Raw genomic sequence first — 18,735 nt, 5'->3', positions numbered from 1 at the left:
ATATGAAGAATAAAATGCTGATAACAGTGTTTTTGTTTTCTTCTTTAGGCTGAGCCATTAGTCATTGACCTTAAAGACCTTTTTCAAGTAATCTATAATGTAAAGAAAAAGGAAGAAGAAAAGAAAAAGGCAAGTCCTACTTGATACAAGCTGCATGGGGTTTGTAACTACGTTCAGGACCGTGTTCAATATTCTGTATACATAGGACCCTTCCGTAGATGGCGCTTCTCTAAGCCTCTTCAAAGCAGAGAACTTATGTTATTCCCAGTAGGGCAATGGGTGAATTTTATGGTCAGGCACTTCTGATTTCCAATCCCTACAAGATTCATATCGGTCACAGGAATCACAAAGGACAATCCAGGTCAAATATAGTACGTCTGTTCAAATCCAGTAATTTCTACAAAATGAGAGGGGATATAGATGAAATAGGCAAGACTCTTCCTTGCCTATGAGTCTGAAAGTATATTTGTTCTTTTATTTAACTCTTAACCACAAGTACTAATATCACTGAATTTCTATCTTTCCTTCAGGCTGAAGAAGCCAACAGAGTCGTAGAGGTAAAAGAGCATCGCCACTTCTTATAAATGGTGTATAAGCCCTGTTTGCTCCCTGCCCAGGTCCTCTCCCTGCCTACCTTATTACTATGCATTTGTGACCTCTTGGTCATGGAAAAGATATAGTTAAATAATCAGTGTCCAAGTCCTAACTGCTTAATAAGCCAATAGAGTAAGATGAGAACTCATCAATTAAACCCTTAACTATTTGCCATTTTTTCAGAATGGGAGCGAGACCTTAATGAATCTTGATGATCAAGGGAACAAACTGAAACTGGTATGTATGTGAGGTTTTATGATTCTTACTCACCTGAACATGGGTTCTACTTCCTGGAGATGTTGCTAATACCAGTTCTGAATTGAATCTATAAGAAAATCCAATTGCAACAACTATTTTCCTGAACATTAGTGTTACATTTATGGCAATATACAATAAAATCATTTTAGTAGAACACCTAAATCTAACCCAAATACTTTTTAAAGAGTGTGGACCAGATAGATTTGTTTGGAAACATGTCTACACTTCCAGACCTAAATAGCTTAATATCAAATATGTACAAGTTAAATGAAAATCAAATTGTGACAACTGTTTTCCTAAACTTTAGTTTAGGAAACAGACTATTACAACACTATACAAAATAATCTTTTTTAGTAGACACATGTGAATCTAATCCAAATACTTTTTTAAGGGTGTGGACCAGATGGATTTGTTTGGGGACATGTCTACACCTCCTGACCTAAATAGTCCAACAGTAAGTGTTTGTTTTTAAATTTGCAATGTAATGGAAATGACATCTGTAATTCAAATTGGTAATTTACCAGAAATCTTGAGCATCTTCATTGAAACTAAGAAGGTGATGACTGATTTTTCCACATAAAATACAAGTGACTACTCAAATTTGAATCTTAAGTCGCCATGGGAACTTATCAGCATCAATTCATACGTTAACATTGCTTAAAGGTTCAATCTGAGCAGGAGGTCAGGCATTATAATCCTTCTTGGAATTACTTAGGATCAGAAAGAGGAGCTGAATATAATCCTTGGCTTAAACCTACTTGAAGGAAGTCTGTCTGTTAGATGGTTAATCATGAAGCCTCCTGGCCTTTCTTCTGCTCTTTCTGTTGCAATTTAGCAGCAAAAGCTTATTATGAAGTAAGAATTCAAACAAACAAGAGGTTCAGTGATGTTCAACCAAAACCTGTCCTTGTTAGAAAATCGCTCACTTTTTTTACGTAACATTATGGTATATCAAGTCTTTTCAATGTTGATTGATGTGTATCAGCTATTTAGATATGTACCAAATGTTATAGATAAGAAAATGATGATTGAACAAAAACATCATGTACCCAATAAAAAGGTGCAGACCCAAGACTTAAGCCCTGGTCCTCAGAACTTCTAAAACAGATCTCAGTCAAAATGATTGATGAAACTTCAAATGACTTCTAGCAACTTGCATTGTTTATGTAACAACTTCTTGAGAACTTGCTCTTTGCAAGACACAGCAATAAGTAAAATGCCCAGCACTATAAAATGTACTGTCTAGTAGGGAGACCAACATTAAAATGAAACACAAAGCATATTAACTGGTGTTAATTACAGGGTATTTATCTAATTTAGAGGTTCAAGTTATGCTTCTGAGGAAGAAAGATTCTAGACTTGAGCGTGAAGGAAGAGAAGGCAATAACTAGACAAGCAGAATTAGTCTAGAATGATAAGAAAATATCTAGCTAGGAGTTTCTTACATAAGGAAATTACCAAGCAGATCTACAAAACAAAGGTCACAGAAATTCAAGCAGTTGGTGGGAGACTGGGTAAGATTCTTACCTCCCAAGTACTGCAGAGAATGCCAGGCCTGTGCAACCTCACTCCATAAGCACCCAGGTGAGGTTAGTATGGGAACAGGGGCTGCATGCACTCCTCTGTGCCCTCACCATGTAAGAACCTCACTGCACTGTAGCATCTTAAGGGCTCTCCAAGCCTGCAATGGAGAAATCCATTTAATGTTCTTTTAAGCACATTATCCTGTATTTCTATAGACTCACTTGTCTATAGAACCTTTCATTCTTCATAAAGTTTATTACTGTTCTACAGATAAACTTTTCAAAATACTTGAGTAGATGACTGTGAAAGCACCATTGTAGCTCTGAGACCTGTTGGATTCCTAAACAAATTTGCCCTTTCCACTGTTAGTAGCTCCCTCCTCAAAGGAATTTGATACTCATGCAATCTACTTTCCAAGAAAAACTCTCAAAAAAGAACACTGAACGAGAGTAGAACACTCAAGATATGAAATGAAATTGCAGAGGAAGAGGCAAGGAAAGCACTTACTGTTGAACCTACTCTGGTAGGTTTCCAGAACATTCTGCAAAAGGAAATGAAAACAACATGGATGATCCTGAATCCCATTCTTCTTAGACTTCTTAAGTTCTAAGACCTTTTCATTTGTAGAAATTCAAGTTTTAGTTAAACTAGCAACAAATTTAAATAATAAATATCATCAAAATAGTAACTAATAAATAAGAGAAAACTAACCCTTGTTAGTTTTATAACAGGGCTAATATTCTGGTTAAACTTTGACATGCTCTTATATATTGACTCTGTCTTCATAGGTCACAGAGTAGATTTCGCTCTACTTGGTAAAACCAGCATAATCAAAAAATATTTAACTCTTAACAAAAATTTCTCTGTGAAGTGAGAAAGAAATCTAAATCACCTTGACTTTATTAGTGGTTCCAAGTGACTGTAGCTGTCTGCAATGTTTTCATTTTGTAACTAAGCATCTTCCGTTAGGATTTTTTTTTTTTTTTTTTTTTTTTTTTTTTTAAGGAAAAGCACTTGAGCATTATCCTTCCATACTGTTTGAGAAAGAGAGAGCAGGGAGGCAGTGAAGTGGAAATGCATATTTGTTAACTTTAAAACTTCCATGTGAAAGCACAGGTAGTATGAAATGAATGAGGCATGATGCACCATCAAGGAGATTAAATATGGTACAAGAGGTAGGATCAGGGTGCAACATTCAAGTATCACTTATATAGTTGGGTACCCCCTAAGACACCACAGGGAAGACACAGGTAAAATTGAAATAGAAAGATCTGATGGGAAAAGGCTTTGAAAAGAGGAAAAGAGTGTGAATTTGAGATGGATCTTTGAATCATGTAGAGAAAATGTATTGGGCCAGAATTGAATTGGGTCTTACTGTGAATCATCTTGAAAGTTGGTCTAAGGAAGCATGTTTTAATACATAGGAAGGCAGGATACCACCGAAGTAGGAAAGCCCTCTATTTGGCAAGTTGGCATGGTAGGTGAGATTAGCTACCTGCAAGAGAGCTGTGGAAGTCAGTTTTTAAAAGCTGATCTTGATGCAGACCCTTGATTGCCTGCCCACCTGCTTGTAGCCCCTTAATAACAGGGACTATGGTTTACTTCAGGGTGTCAGGGCCTGTCTCAGGTGCTCCGAGGGTGGCCAGGTGGATGGAGTGCTGACAGTCTAACAGTATGAATGAAGCTCTGAGAAGGGGTTATGGGGAGTGCACCCATCGGTTGTGGTCTGTGAACTAGACTAGACTCTTGGTCTTGGACTAACAGCAAACCTGACCTGAGGCGAGCCTTATACATTTTACTTGTAGGGTGACTATTCAGAAGTCTAACATTGTGACTCCCGATTGGTGTCCTAAGAACTTCTTCTGAAGTAATTGAAAAGGAGAACTCTACCAGCTGTGAACACCCAACTGTCCTTACCTAGAGGTGGCTCATAGTGAATGAATATTGAAATCACAAACTTCTGTAATACATTTTATCCTCCCTTTTGATTATTTAAAGATCCTTTCATTAAGAGGAATCTTCCAATCCATTTCTTTGATTAATTTTTTTTTTAAATTACACGCTCTTTCTTGTGCCAAATTCTTCTAGTTACAGAGAAAAATGTGGCTTTTAAAAATTGTGTTTTTATACCTTACAGTAAAGGGAGTCAAAAGATAAACACCATTTAGCTCTGGTTTTGCTGTCTTTTCTATGACCACAAAGTAACATCTGAACTGGTAAAAATGTTCTTTTCTCTAAAAGCCAAGGAGACCTTCTTGAACCCTTTTTGTTCTTACTAGTTTGAGATATTAGTATTTCCTTAAAGTTGTTGTTTTCCCAATAATCAAAATATTTAGTACTCTCCCCCAGAGTATTGTTAAATGCCTGCTCTAACTTCCACTTCAGCTAGGCAGGTTTATTGTTCATGATCTTCTATGACTAGCATAGTTAAGAATTTAAAAGATCGAGGTCAATCAGAAAGAAGGAGACCCCTATCCCAGGATGAATCATAAATACTTATGTCAATAATTGGAATAAAGACCTGTCAGATTTATCAAAGTTCTTGCTTTTATTTCGACAAAAAAAAATTATATAACAATAGAGAAACCAAATAATTACCATCTCAGAAAAAGGATTGAGAGGAAGCAGAATTAGTAAAATTAGGCATTTGGTTATCTTTTAGATTAAGTCTTAAATCTCCATCTCTAACTCATGCTAAAGTAAAATATTAGTCATTAATTGATCTTAGCATTTAATAGATGAGATTACTACCACACAGACACCTGTAAGCCATGTTATGAAAAAAAAATGTACAAATACTCAGGGCCAATATATGATAGATGAGATGAAACCAGCATTTGAGTGTCACTTTCACAGAAGGATATACACCAAAAAAGGGTGTGTTCAGGGGAGAGACTGGGGGTGCAAATGAGGGATCCACTTTGGCGGGCCTCTTCAAAAGGGCCTTCAGTATTTAAAGAGGCGTAACTATTGACTGTGATATTAAAGGAACTACACGCCCCCAGGAAGAAATGAACCAATTATAGAGAAATGCATTAGGCTTTAAACTTTGTCATAACCAGGACTATAAAATCTGAATGTATTAACCAATGCATTGACTTATTTGGAGATGTGATGCTAATGACCCTGGAGGTACAATAGGTGAGACCTTGAATGCATCAGGTAAGAAGCTGGGCCAGGCTTATGAAATCACTTCTTATACATAGGCTCAGCATATTTGGCTAATCATTCAGAGTGACACAATCAATAACCTTTAAGACAGGAGCGAGGCATGAATTGAAACAGTGTGGTAGTGAACTCAGCCCAGCTGTGTGCATGAACTAAGTGAGCTTTCACTCGTGAAGGGCCAACGAAACTGAGGCATAGATAAAAGGCCCTGGGGTGAGGGAGGGGCAGGGAACCCCCCAGTGAACAGCTAATAAACGCCTTCTGGGAGATAACGGGAGGCTATCATAGTCAACCAGTTTATGGAGACCAAATTCAAATGGGAAATTTGATAGTCCTGGTCATTTTATGTAGTTTTTCTCATTTGAAGTCTTAACATGGACTAACACATGTTCTTTTTTTTTTTTTTCTTTCCAAATGTGATAGGAAAGCAAAGATATCCTGTTAGTGGATCTAAACTCTGAAATCGACACCAATCAGAATTCTTTAAGAGAAAATCCATTCTTAACAAATGGCATCACCTCCTGCTCTCTTCCTCGACCAAAGCCTCAGGCATCCTTCTTGCCTGAAAATGCCTTTTCTGCCAATCTCAGCTTCTTTCCCACCCCCAATCCTGATCCTTTCCGTGATGATCCTTTTGCACAGCCAGACCAATCGACACCCTCTACGTTTGATTCTCTCAAATCTCCAGATCAGAAGAAAGAGAATTCGAGTAGCTTGTCTACTCCCTTGAGTAATGGGCCCCTGAATGGCGATGTTGATTACTTTGGTCAACAATTTGACCAAATCTCTAACCGGACTGGCAAACAGGAAGCTCAGGCAGGCCCGTGGCCCTTTTCGAGTACGCAAAGCCAGCCAGCGGTGAGAACTCAAAATGGGGTATCTGAAAGAGAACAGAACGGCTTCCATATCAAATCTTCCCCAAACCCTTTCGTGGGAAGCCCTCCCAAAGGACTCTCTGTACCGAATGGCGTTAAACAGGACTTGGAAAGCTCTGTCCAGTCCTCAGCACATGACTCCATAGCCATTATCCCACCTCCACAAAGTACCAAACCAGGAAGAGGCAGAAGGACTGCTAAGGTGAATTGTCTTCTCCACATAGCCATTAGCAGAATGCATGCTCGGTACCAGAGGGTGGTGTGAGGCAAGCGCTTGTCCTGCTGCTCTTGTGGTTTCCCGTGTGGCTGTAAACTAGGAGGTGGGACGAGGCACATCCGTTCTCCAGGAATACTCTCCTCTAATCGCCAGTCTTGCTAAGCTTCTCGGCTGTGTTGGTCACACCCTGCCTTCCGTTTGCATGTCTTGTCTCTTACTACTAAACTAAACACAAGTTTTTTCCATTTTTAATGCTGCTATGCTTCTGTACCTCTGGTAAGTTTGATCGTCACGTTCTGGGATGGGAGGGCAAGAGTCCTCGCGACGCCCTTTGTGTCCTCCCCACACTAACACCCGCCCTGCACCCCCGGCGTGTTGCAGTCCATTCGTGGTGGTGGTATCAAATTCTCAAGTGTGTCTCCTCTTTTCAGCGTTGGGTCAATCACCCATTGTTCTAGGAGAAACTTAAGTATGTACTAGTCCCACTACCATTAGCAGTTTCATTCAAAAGCAATTCAAAATGTAGTTTCCAATAGGTATGCTTCTGAAACTCTCATAGGAATATGTCGGTTTGCGGGATGATTAAGACTTCTGTCATCTCTATGTGTGCTGGTTTAAATCCAGTAGAATGATCACTATTTAGGATGCTTAATTGTAGTTTGCCCTTCCTTTTCCCAGCTTCAAGCTTTGAGCCAATGAGAACAGACTGATACAAATGTCTAAATGAGCAAAAGGTTTCATTTTGCTAATCCCAGGTTGTATCAGTCCCTACACCCAAATAGTCAGTCCACTGCTGCCATCTGCATCTTTAATTTCCCCCATTGTTTTTTGTTTTGTTTTAATCAGTTATAGGAAAAAGTTTTCCTTTCTGTGGATCTCAAATTTGGGGTAAAGAGTAGAAGACAGAGCAGAGTTGTATTTCACTGATGCTGAATAATTCTTCTCCCTCCTCCCTCCCTCCCTCTCTGTCAGTCTTCAGCAAATGACTTGCTTGCATCAGACATCTTTGCTCCTCCCGTCTCAGAACCTCCAGGCCAGACGTCACCCACAGGACAATCTGCAGCCCCACAGACCAACCCTCTGGACCTCTTCAAAACAAGCGCTCCTGCCCCAGTGGGGCCCCTTGTGGGTCTAGGTAGGTGCCTAGTGACAGAGTTAGGTATGGTTCCGCCACTTTCACTCATAAAATGAATGAACAGGAGGAAGGACCTTCCTATCCATTGAGGTTCCATGGATAAAAGATTAGGCAACCTAGGCAACCCTTCTCCCACTTTTACTTCTGTGCCACCCACCCCTTGTTGATACTCTTGTCTTAAAACTGAAATGTGGCTCCTGGAACTGGCATGTGACAAGACATCCATTTTCAGTATTGCATGTAGCTGAACCAATTTGCAATAACTCTTGGAAGGCAGTTGTGAGAGACCATGAAGCTCAGACCAGGTCCAGTGATACAAAGGAGATGAGATGCAAGAGCTTCTCTTCATCTGCCATCTGTGTTGGAAAAATAGCAACATGGATGTCTTCCATGTCATATGCCATAACAGATTGCAGACCTATCACCTCTCAATGCCTGCCTGCCCCTTTAAAACATTAGGTGCCCCAAGAGGGACTAGTTAAGTCTGAAGCAGTCATGGGATGAAAAGCCAGGTTCTGTGCTCAGCTCTGGCCCCAGGCACACATCCTATTCAGTCTCTGAATACTTCCACCTCGCCAGCCTTTGCTAGTAGAGTGTCCCTAATAGAGTCAAACAAAGGCCGAATGTTTTCCCTGATAAGTGGATGATGATATATAATGGGGGCGGGGGTGGGGGTGAGAGAAGAGTGGAGGAACTTTATGTAGAAGGAAATGAGAGGGGAGAGGGTATGAAAGATGGTGGAATGAGACAGACATCATGACCCTATGTACATGTATGATCACCAAAGGGTTTGAATCTACATCGTGCACAACCATAGTACCCTGTGTGTGTACAAGGACCCAAAGGTAGTCTGTAAAAAAAATAAATAAATAAATTTTAAAGATAACTAAAGTAAAAAAAAAAAAAAAAAAAAAAAAGGTAAATAGTAGATAGCTGAAGTTGGAAGGAGAAAAGTTACAGAAGAGGTGGAATTTTACCAGATCCCTAGGATGTGCTGGTGCTATTGTTCATAAATGTATTCTTAGCTCACATGAGCCACGGGGCTTCTCTGCTGCAGGATGATGGCAGAGCCACCTGATAAGGTCTGGTCCTGCTACTCTTCATCCACAGCCTCCAGTTCTCTTCAGATTCCACCGTACCGTTTTCAGAAACTCCAACAATGGTCTTTGCTGTCCTGCTGGGGATTCTGTTTTTCTGCTTCTTGGCACCTCTACAAACTCCAAATAGACTCTGGCTTGGGAAATGGACCACAGATGAAGAAGGACTCTCCTTCCCCTTTGATAAATTTCACCAGGACCTTGGCTTTCTCTGCCTCCTGCAGAGTCAGTCACCCAGGTCTCTCTATTCCTGCAAAGGAAAATATTTTTGATCTGCCACAGTGAATCTGTTTAATCATATCTGGGGAGGGGGTGCAAGAAAAGGGGTACTGAGTGGCTGAAATCCATGTGAGTACAAGAAGCCAATGTGTTCCAGGTCTCTTTGTGGCATTTACTCCATCAAGAGGCTCTCCCTAAACACTGTGTGTCTCTGGGGCTTCCCTTTTCTCTATTGCTCTTTTTCCTGCACCCCCAAGGGGAGCAGGTTGGTTTCTGTCTCTCACAGGAAGGCAGAGAACTTGCATGCAGTGCTGTGACTAGATCACATCCCAGGGCTTTGTAGTCTAATATCAATGCCCTGAAGAATTTTTACAGCCAATATTTAACAAGTCAGCCTGAAAATACAGCTGGACCCTATAACTGTTAATTTATTCAGACGAAGTGAAGCTTTTTGGCTAGGTGCCCCTGTTGAGGCCTTTGGGTATACAACTGCAGAATACTGATGATTCTTCCAAGTTTGGACATGGAACTCAAACTGAGCTCTACAGTATAGCCCCTGTCCACCAGCAGGGATACTCAGCCAAACCATGGAAGGTTGTAGGTCTGGCTTCCGCTAGACCCAGCTGGGGGACTGTCTCCCCTGGAGCTGGGGGTGGGGAGAGGGCATTATAGAAAGCTGAGCCCTCTGCTTTGACTTGCTGCCCTGTGTTTTGATCTAGCTTCAGAAGGTAATAAAATTAATGTTTTATGCCCACACGCCCTTTTTCCTTAGTCCTTGCCCCTACTTTCTCCAGCTGAGTCATAAATGTCTCAGAAACACAATTGGGTACAATCTGGTGGGTTGAAATGAAGGCTGGCACAAGCATATCCTGGGAGAGCCTTTAATTCCTGGCAAATATCATATTTCTCTCTTTTATAAACACCACTCCCACTGACGTGATCTATGACCAAAGCCGTGCGTTTTCCTAAGGAATGGTAAGTGGTTCAACATGAAAGATGATAAAATCTGACCTTCTTTTTTTGCACATCTAATTGGTGGAAATGATTAGTGAGGGACTCTGGCTTCCCTTAGTAAAGTTTAAATAAATTTGTTCTAAAACAAAAGCAATAATTTTTTTTCAAGCTAAACCTGCTTTTAGGGCCTATATAAAATCTAAGAGAACCTGTCCCTTGATTTGTTATGAAGTCTAATTTCCATATCTGTGATTAGTATTTGAATTAACATACCACTTAAGAAACAACAACAACAACATCAAAAGTCCTGTGTTTTGGTGTCAGTGAGGCAGAGCAGGTGGATAGGGTGCTGGATTTGGAGCCAGTGTGCCTGAACTTGTCCCTATGGTCACAGACTGTGACCACCCCAATTGTAATTGTATTCTTTATGCTTGAAAATAATAATGTTGATTAAGTGAAGGGGCCTTTTCTGAAACCTGCAGTCACTCTGTGAGAACAACAAATGCATTTCTTTCCAGATGACCACATTCCTCAGCATACAGGATACAAATACTAGGAAGATTTAAGAGAGAATATCTGGCTACATCAGCCCCTAAGTAACATTCTTAGGGCACATATCATTCTGGAAGCAAAAGCATTCCTCACCCAAGTTTGATGGTCTTTTCTTAGTTGGATTAGAGAATTCGTAGTTAAAGAATGCTGTGCTCCAAACTTCAAAGCAAATGGGTTTCAAAAGCAGATCATCAGCATCATCCATGGAGAAATATGAGGCTGAATTTAGGGTTTTGTCAGTGGTGACAGTTTGACTTATTCATTAATGTACTTGGGCAGAGGCAGAAGAAAAATGCCCTGTATATTAGAACAAGCTGCAGGGGATAAGGCTCTCAAGAGACAGGGAAATTTAGGAGACCTGGATCTTTGTGATTCACGTAATTCCCAGTGACCCCAGCAAGGATGCAGGCAAAGGAGCCATTGGCCCAAGATCACGTACCCTGACACAGGCCATTCCCTTCCTGTAAGTGTTTTGGGTTCCTGTTGTCTTCTCTCCTCCCTTTCTCATTTAAATATTCTGTCCTAACTTCTGGCAAGGTTTAGTGAATGACACATGGCAGGAAACACTTTTATTTGAAACAGCCCTCCCAGGGTAATAGCTTTTCCTCCATCTTTACATATAAAAGTCTAAAACTATCTTGGCATCAGCTAAATTTTATCTTCCCTTTATATAGCTGTGTCAACTTTGGCAGCAATAAAAAGCAAGGAAACTTTGGAAACGGTTTCTTTAGGATGGATGCATGTTGGGGCCTTATGTACATACGTGATAGCTGGTTTCCATAAGTCTCCAGACGAAAGCCAGCTGCTCAATGCAAAGATCAAATCAATGACTCAGAGAGTCTAATGGATTATCTTAAAAAACTACTTCACAATCAATGTGGTTTGTGGACATAAACTCAACAAATTAGTTCCTGCTATTGACAGGCTCTGGTCTAGTTGTTTTGGATATATTAGTTTATTTATGATAAAGGCTCATTTTTTCATGATTAGTATTTATGGACTGTATAATCTGTCTAATGAGGAAAGTCAAAAAGGTGTGGGAGAAAGACCGTGAACTTCAAAATGCAACCAACATTCAAATGCTAGCTATGCTGTATTAGCTAGTTAACCTGCAGAGTAATTGAATCTCTGAGTCTTTATTTCCATGTTAGCTTCAAGGCTTAATGAAGGTACTTACCCTGCTCTATAAATGTTCCCTGGAAGGTTGTGCTTTTTAAAATTCAGGAATCCTTTCCAAGCTTGTCTCCTGATGAGTATTTCTTCCCTCCTCCCTCAGGTGGTGTGCCAGTCACACCCGCCCAGGCGGGACCATGGAACCCTTCGGTGGTCTTCAATCAGTCTGCTGCCATGATCCCAGGAACCATGATGGCTGGCCAGCCTACTGGTTTCAGCCAGCCAGTGGTTTTTGGTACAAGCCCCGCTGTTCAAAGTTGGACCCAGCCTTCATCATTTGGGGCCTCAAATCCCTCTCCAGCCCCTGCCATCTGGGGCTCTTCTACATCTGTGACACCCAATGCTTGGTCATCGACAAGCCCTTTGGGGAATCCTTTTCAGAGCAATATTTTTCCACCTGCTATGTCCACTCAGTCCTCTTCTATGATGTCCTCTCTCCTGGTCACTCCTCCTCAGCCACCTCCCAGAACTGGGCCTCCAAAGGACATCCCTAGTGATGCCTTCACTGCTTTAGACCCACTTGGAGATAAAGAAGTCAAGGAAGTGAAAGAAATGTTTAAGGACTTCCAACTGCGGCAGCCACCTGCTGTGCCCGCAAGGAAGGGAGAGCAGCCTTCCTCTGGGACTTCAAGTGCCTTCTCCAGTTACTTCAATAATAAAGTTGGCATTCCTCAGGAGAATGCTGACCACGATGATTTCGATGCGAATCAACTATTGAACAAGATCAATGGTAAGCTACTCACCTCTCTGCCTACTGTACCAACAAGGGTTTCCCAGAAGGTCTCTCAGAAGAGCCCTCCCTCACCCACCTGTAGCCCTGCTCTGGCTTCTTTTGATAATCAGTGGTTATGGACACACTTTTTTTTTTTTTTTTTTTTTTGAGCCAATCATTTACCTTGGCAGATTCTAAAGGATGGTGTCATCCTGCCCTCTAGTGACAGTACTTAAAAGAGCAGCCAAGAGCGATCGAAATGCCATGGACTGTGGAATTTGGAGGACTATAATAAAGCCTCATCTATATTCCAGGGCCTTCAACAAGGGAATTATGGAATCTCTTCCACTTCAGATAAATACGCATAGCTTTCTCTTCTGAGAGGGGTGGATTTTACTTCAGTAACCATTGAGAGTTCTAGTATGTGGTGGTGATTTTTAGTCTACTGATGTAAATTTCAGAAGTATGGAATGAGATTTCAGAGACTGTGGAGGATGTGTGCTATATTGGGGGAGAGCTTGTCTGCTGACTGTTTGGGTTTTTCACCTTCTAGAACCACCAAAGCCAGCCCCCAGACAGGGTACCCTGCCAGGTACCAAATCTGCTGACAATGCATTTGAGAACCCTTTCTCTAAGGATCCCTTCAGTTCATCACAACCCTCTGTAAGTATCAGTTCCTAAAAGTCGTTGCTCCAAAGTTCAAGTCACACTGAACTACAGCCTCCAGAATTAATTACGTATACTAACTTTTTGGTGATAAAACGTGTTTCACTAAGACATAATCTGAGAACCTTTGCAGTGTAACCATTTATTCAAACTGGGGTAAGATTGTTTTTACAGGAACTACTGAGAAACTATCATACAGGAAACATCCGTCTTCTCTCATTCAATCTGACTTCTGAAAGCATTTGGGGAGAAAAATCAAAATACTATTTTTAAAAACTTTTAAAAAATTTAAGTAAATTTCCCACCCATGGTTTTATAGCTCATAAAAAAAATACATCCCATTTGGGGGATGCAAATGTAATTTACCTGAGTCTTGGTTTTGAATAAATAACATATATCACCATCTACAAGCAGGGGGGCACACGATCATTATAGACCCGTACAATGTCTGATTGGTATATGACCTGAGTGATTTCTAAAGGAATTTGAGAAGTCTTATGATAAATTTTCTTTTATATTTTTGTCTTATGACTATAATTATATTTGTTGCTTGGATGGTTTTACTCCTTAGGTGGCTTCTCACTCCACATCTTCTGATGTACATAGGGATCCTTTTGGAAATCCTTTTGCCTAACTTATGTAAGTAGAAGATGCTATTTAAGTTTATCTTGGTGAGGATTGGGGAATAGTCAGGGAGAAATGATGACATTGGAGATAAAAGGTGTAATTTTATTTTTAAAGTTGGGAAGAGTTTAATATTTGTATTTTAGGAATAATAAACATGAAATCTATTGGTTGCTAATTCAGTAATGAATAGACTTGGCAGTTGAGAATCAAATTCTAAAATACATCAAAAATTATAACATAACCATAGGAAATGGATTTCTATCTCATCTTGTGTTTTTAATATTTCAGTTCTGTATGGAAGTCAAACTTAATGTAACATGTATTTTGGGCTTTCTAGTATTTTACATTCATATTGAAGTGATTACAAAGGATCCTAGTAAGAACTTGATTTCCTTTACGTTTCAAGTACAAAAGACCTTCTGAAGTCAACAGACAAGTCAGCTAAACAGATACCACTTATTTTTTTGTGAACCATCTTGATTAGCCTGCAGTCGTCTGGTGGGATTAACCGTGAGAACAGTGACAGCTGTTAAGATCACCTTCAGATGCAGTGAAAGATGAAATGAGTCAGAAAGTTGTTTCTTCTCCAGTGGACTTTATCCTAGACAAGGGTTAGGAATAACACCTGCAACCGAACCCCCTGGAGGACTCAGTGTAACCTGTTCTTTTTCAACAGTAAATGGCAGAAACTGGGTTCTGATCTTGAAAGATTGAAGGCGGGAGGGAAAAGGAGGTATATCTCCATTTTAGAAAAGGTAGGGCACAGCTGGTTGGGGCAAAACAATAAAAAGAATGAAAGGGATCTAAGCAGGGCCACTAAATCAAGTCTTGATCCATCTATATGAGAATATGTTCATTAAATAAATATCTTAAGTGTGATATCAACAATAAGATTAAGTTTATAGTATTCTCCCATCACCCCCCCTGCTTCCCCACAGGATATTCTCTAACACCCCCAGAATATGCCTGGAACCATGGGAGTACCAAATCCTGCATATACTCTGTGCTTTCCTCTTCATGCACACCTATGATGAAGTTTAATTGATAAAAGACACAGTCAGGGATTAACAGTGACAATAGTAACAACCTGTTAAGTAAGCAGAGTCCGTGGGGAGACCCGTCATACAAGAGACGTTGTTGAGCACTGTTGTTAATCAAGTCATTACATGTTCTGTATTTACTCTCACTCGATCCTCACATCAGCCCTAGGAGATGCTGTTACTGATGTCTTCAGAAACGACTTGATATTTAATACATGCATTTAATACAAAATTTCTAAATGCAGTATTTTTATTTTCTCCATATTTCTTTAGGAACTTGGAATGCTGACTATCCAGAGGAACATAAAGGTTGGCCTTAGTTGTCAAGGACAAAGCTAATAGCCAGATGCTTCCTGGCTTCTGTCCTTGTTCCAGCTTTGATGTATTATCTGTTGCCTTATATCTCATCTCTTCCACTTGTAAAATGCCTTTCACTTTCTGCCTAAGCTAAATATAAATTGAATCTATGGCTTTAAGTAAATTAATTTCCCACACTCTATAGTTTAAATGTAAATTAAGTAGTTTCCCTACTGAGTCCTTGCCTGTCGTGACCCTAGAACCTTCCAGGACATTCTACCTTCTATGCTCTGGTTGGAAGATGCAGCCACCACAGCCCCTCCTACCACATACTGTTTTCAGTAAATTTCCAAGTCCTTGCTGCCCAAAGGCATTAGGGGGTTCTGTAACCTAAACAAGGCCCTTGTTTCAGACCATCTCTTACAGAGAATTTTTTAAATAAAATGGAAGCAAGTCCAACTCCTTATACACTTTGGAATCCAATACACCTGAGATCTTTTTAAAGATAATGGTTTCTCTTCTTTCTAAAGATCAAGTTCTCCCAAGATTATCTTTTTCCTAATCTCCTGTTAGCTATTGCAGATGAGGGGAAAATGTAATTAACCTCTCTTCACCTTTTCCCTCTGATTCTCTTTCACCTCCATTTTTCTCCTGGATTCATGTAGCATTACCTCCCCTTTGCAAGCAAAGACTTTCATGGGGCAAAAAAATTAAAGAGGGAACTAATTAAAGAAAGAACAATTCACAGATCTTGGACCTGTGTTCCTCTTCAATAATTGCTAGTCCCAGAAACTAAAATTGCAAATAGGTGCAACCTGTACCCTTCCTGTGGATGGGGCGACCATCCTCTTGAGCTGACATTCCAGAAGAACAGTTAATTGGAAGAGAAATTGATCTCAACTCAGCAATGAAGGACAGTATTCTGAAGAGCAGTACATATTGAAGATAAATCTAACTGTGCCAACACACTGGGTTCTTACTGGGGGCCATGCTAGACCTTTATCAAGTAACTGGAAAACTTTCTTGAAGCCACAGTCTCATTGTGAGGAAGAAGATAAATGGCAGGGGAAAAGGTGATGGACAAGTATTTGGGGTTATCGTCAAACATCTAATGTCTGCAATTTTTTCTCCTCATAACCTTGGAAATCTTCCCACTTCATCCTCAGTCCTGTTGTTAGCACAGTTCTGAAGGGTTTGTTCTTGCCAAAATGAGATTTGTTTATGTTGGATTTTTTTAAATGTTATCTCTTGGACCTTAATGCTCAGGTTCTTGTGGGTCCTAATCAACCACATACAATGTTACCTTAGGTGGAAGAGGAGGACAGCTGATCAGGATTTAAGCAGCATTGTGGGCTCCTGAGCCTCTATTGATTAGCACCAAGGAGTTCAGCTGAAGTCCTGTGGTTTTATGTTTAATGGTAATAACTGATTATATATGGCATAATTTTCTGTCTGGCTTCCCACTGTGTCATTATAAACACAGACTTGAAATAGTACTTTAAAAGTCCAAATACCTAAACATGCAAAACTGGAGGTAACTATTTCTAGGTAGTTGAATTTTTTTGAAAATGATGATCAGCCACACAACTGTTCTGTACATACTTTTTATCTCGTGCACTTTTCTGTATGCAAATAAAGCTATAAATTTACTCATTTGAATAAACTGGAATTGCAAAATCTCATGTGTTAACATCAATTTATTCTAATATTGATAGTCTGCACTGGTCGAGGGTTGAAACATACCAGTGAAAGTTGAGTCAAGGTTAGTTATAATACATTCTGTCACAAAGATGACTAAAAATATAAATCCATGGAATAGAACTGGGAATAAATTGTCATCCAGTCAATGCCTCATTGTCCTCTCTCAGGTCCACACACGTTCCCTTCCTGGGAGTTTAACGGAGTTCAGTGGATAAGACCTACACAGAACAACTTCCACTGACGTTCAATATAAAAACCATTTATTGGTACAGTATTGGCCTGATTTACTCTTTGCTTCTTCTCGTTCTTTATTTAGTCCTGTTTGACCCCACCAAGATACAACTGTGGGGACCAATTGTGGTGGGTTTGAGCTCCTCAGGAGAGTGGCCGTGTGATATGGGCAAACCAACATTCACATGTTTTCAGCATTGGGACACTCTAATACATTCTCACCTGCTACAAGATTCAAGACTCTCGTTCATTTCAGGAAGACCTGGAATGGGCTGGCGGTGTTGCTCAGTGGTAGAGAACTTCCCTAGCATGGGTAAGACTCTGGGATTAACCCCCAGCATTACAAAAACAAAACAACACCCCTTGAACTACAAGAAAGAGGGAGGGAAAGAATCCTAAGGTAGACCTTGCTTGGATGTAGAGGTCTTAATGTTGCACCTAACTTCTTTAAGGTATAAGACACGTGTGGGAGGAGCCATCTTTTGGTGCAACCTGTCACGGGATGTGTGGTAGTATGCCTTCTTTTTACCCTTAACAGAAGCACTTAGTCTCTTTCTGACAAGAGTGAGCCTGAAGCTAGAGGGACAGACTCCACATAAAAAGAGCACCCAGGAGAGCTGAAAGTAAGCCCAGATGAGGATGAACTGGAGAAGGATGTTGCTAAGAATGTGTTGCACAGATTACTTGGCTTCTCCAGGTGCTCTCAGTGTATCTAACTTGTTGGGACTGTGTGCTATGTCCACGGGGCTGAATTTGTGAGATCTTGCTGGAGGTTAATGCTCACTTACGTGTTCAAGAGGAAGACATTCATCTCAGGGTATTAGGAACCACTGCTGGCCAGGTAGAGGGAGGCACTTACTGAAGTGTCCCTGCAAAGTGGGGACTGACCTGCTCTTCAATCTCTTTAGTAGTAGTGGTATTCATATCTGTGTGCTGGAAGTTCAATAGTTTGAGGGGACTCTATTATCCTGGAAAGAGGGTTTCATTTAGGCATCAAATACAACTAAGCTAAAAGCTGAACTTTTAGTATTTGTGAAGTTCTTTACCATTCGCACAAAGTGCTTTTATTCCATTGATACCAGAATCCTGTGAGGTGGATCTGTTCCTGTCACATCTCATGTTAGACTGCAACCATGCTTTAAAATGACTGCCATCTATTCCTACTCATAAGGGAGTGTTTCCATTGGGTATTTTACTGCAAAAATGTATTGCAGGGAGATCCTTTCAACTAGTGATTTCTGATTCCTTCCACAAAATGTCTAGAGAAAGTCAAACAGGGTGACCCTGATTCTTTCCTGTGCTGAACAGGGAGGGGAAAGAACAGAGGATGTAGCTAACTAAGGAATTTTGTTGACCCTGGAATTACCTGCTGAGTGAGGACTCTGACCCATACGAAAGAGATTCCATACAAAGTCTTCCAATGAAAGATAGGAACTGCCCAAAAACCCCTGGTAAATATTTAAGCTATTAACATTAGAGAAGATTGCAAAATAATAAAACACCTAACTCTTGCTGGGAAATGGCATGCTTTAAGCTAATTCCTTTCCTCTAAAAATAACTAAAACTCATGTTCTCAATTGATCTACCAAATGTGGTCATGAACAAGGCTGTGTACCAACAGCAGCTCTGTTAACAAGTCCTAATTTCAGCAATGCTGATGGAGGAGGGCCAGCCATTTGTCATCCCACCTAGTGA

At 40.4% G+C, this 18,735-nt stretch overlaps 1 protein-coding gene across 5 annotated transcripts in view; it reads left to right on the top strand.

The window, feature by feature from the left end:
* The window catches only part of Dab2 (DAB adaptor protein 2), a 50,461-nt gene extending 33,680 nt beyond the window's left edge, over positions 1–16,781 (top strand). For 2 of the 5 annotated variants that reach the window (XM_047555776.1, XM_047555777.1), the window contains exons 6-15: positions 49–129; positions 531–557; positions 778–831; positions 1,244–1,306; positions 5,968–6,621; positions 7,609–7,771; positions 11,870–12,496; positions 13,032–13,141; positions 13,716–13,783; positions 15,085–16,781. In XM_047555776.1, the coding sequence (XP_047411732.1) occupies positions 49–129; positions 531–557; positions 778–831; positions 1,244–1,306; positions 5,968–6,621; positions 7,609–7,771; positions 11,870–12,496; positions 13,032–13,141; positions 13,716–13,778 (1,842 nt within the window). In that variant the 3' untranslated portion in view covers positions 13,779–13,783; positions 15,085–16,781. The remainder of the gene's footprint in view (positions 1–48; positions 130–530; positions 558–777; positions 832–1,243; positions 1,307–5,967; positions 6,622–7,608; positions 7,772–11,869; positions 12,497–13,031; positions 13,142–13,715; positions 13,784–15,084) is intronic. The other 3 variants (XM_047555778.1, XM_047555779.1, XM_047555780.1) reach the window with 3 other exon arrangements.
* Positions 16,782–18,735: the final 1,954 nt, after the last annotated feature.

This window comes from Sciurus carolinensis, chromosome 6 (genome assembly GCF_902686445.1).
Source record: "Sciurus carolinensis chromosome 6, mSciCar1.2, whole genome shotgun sequence".
NCBI classification, from domain to species: domain Eukaryota; kingdom Metazoa; phylum Chordata; class Mammalia; order Rodentia; family Sciuridae; genus Sciurus; species Sciurus carolinensis.
This window is presented reverse-complemented; position numbering and strand designations above follow the sequence as displayed.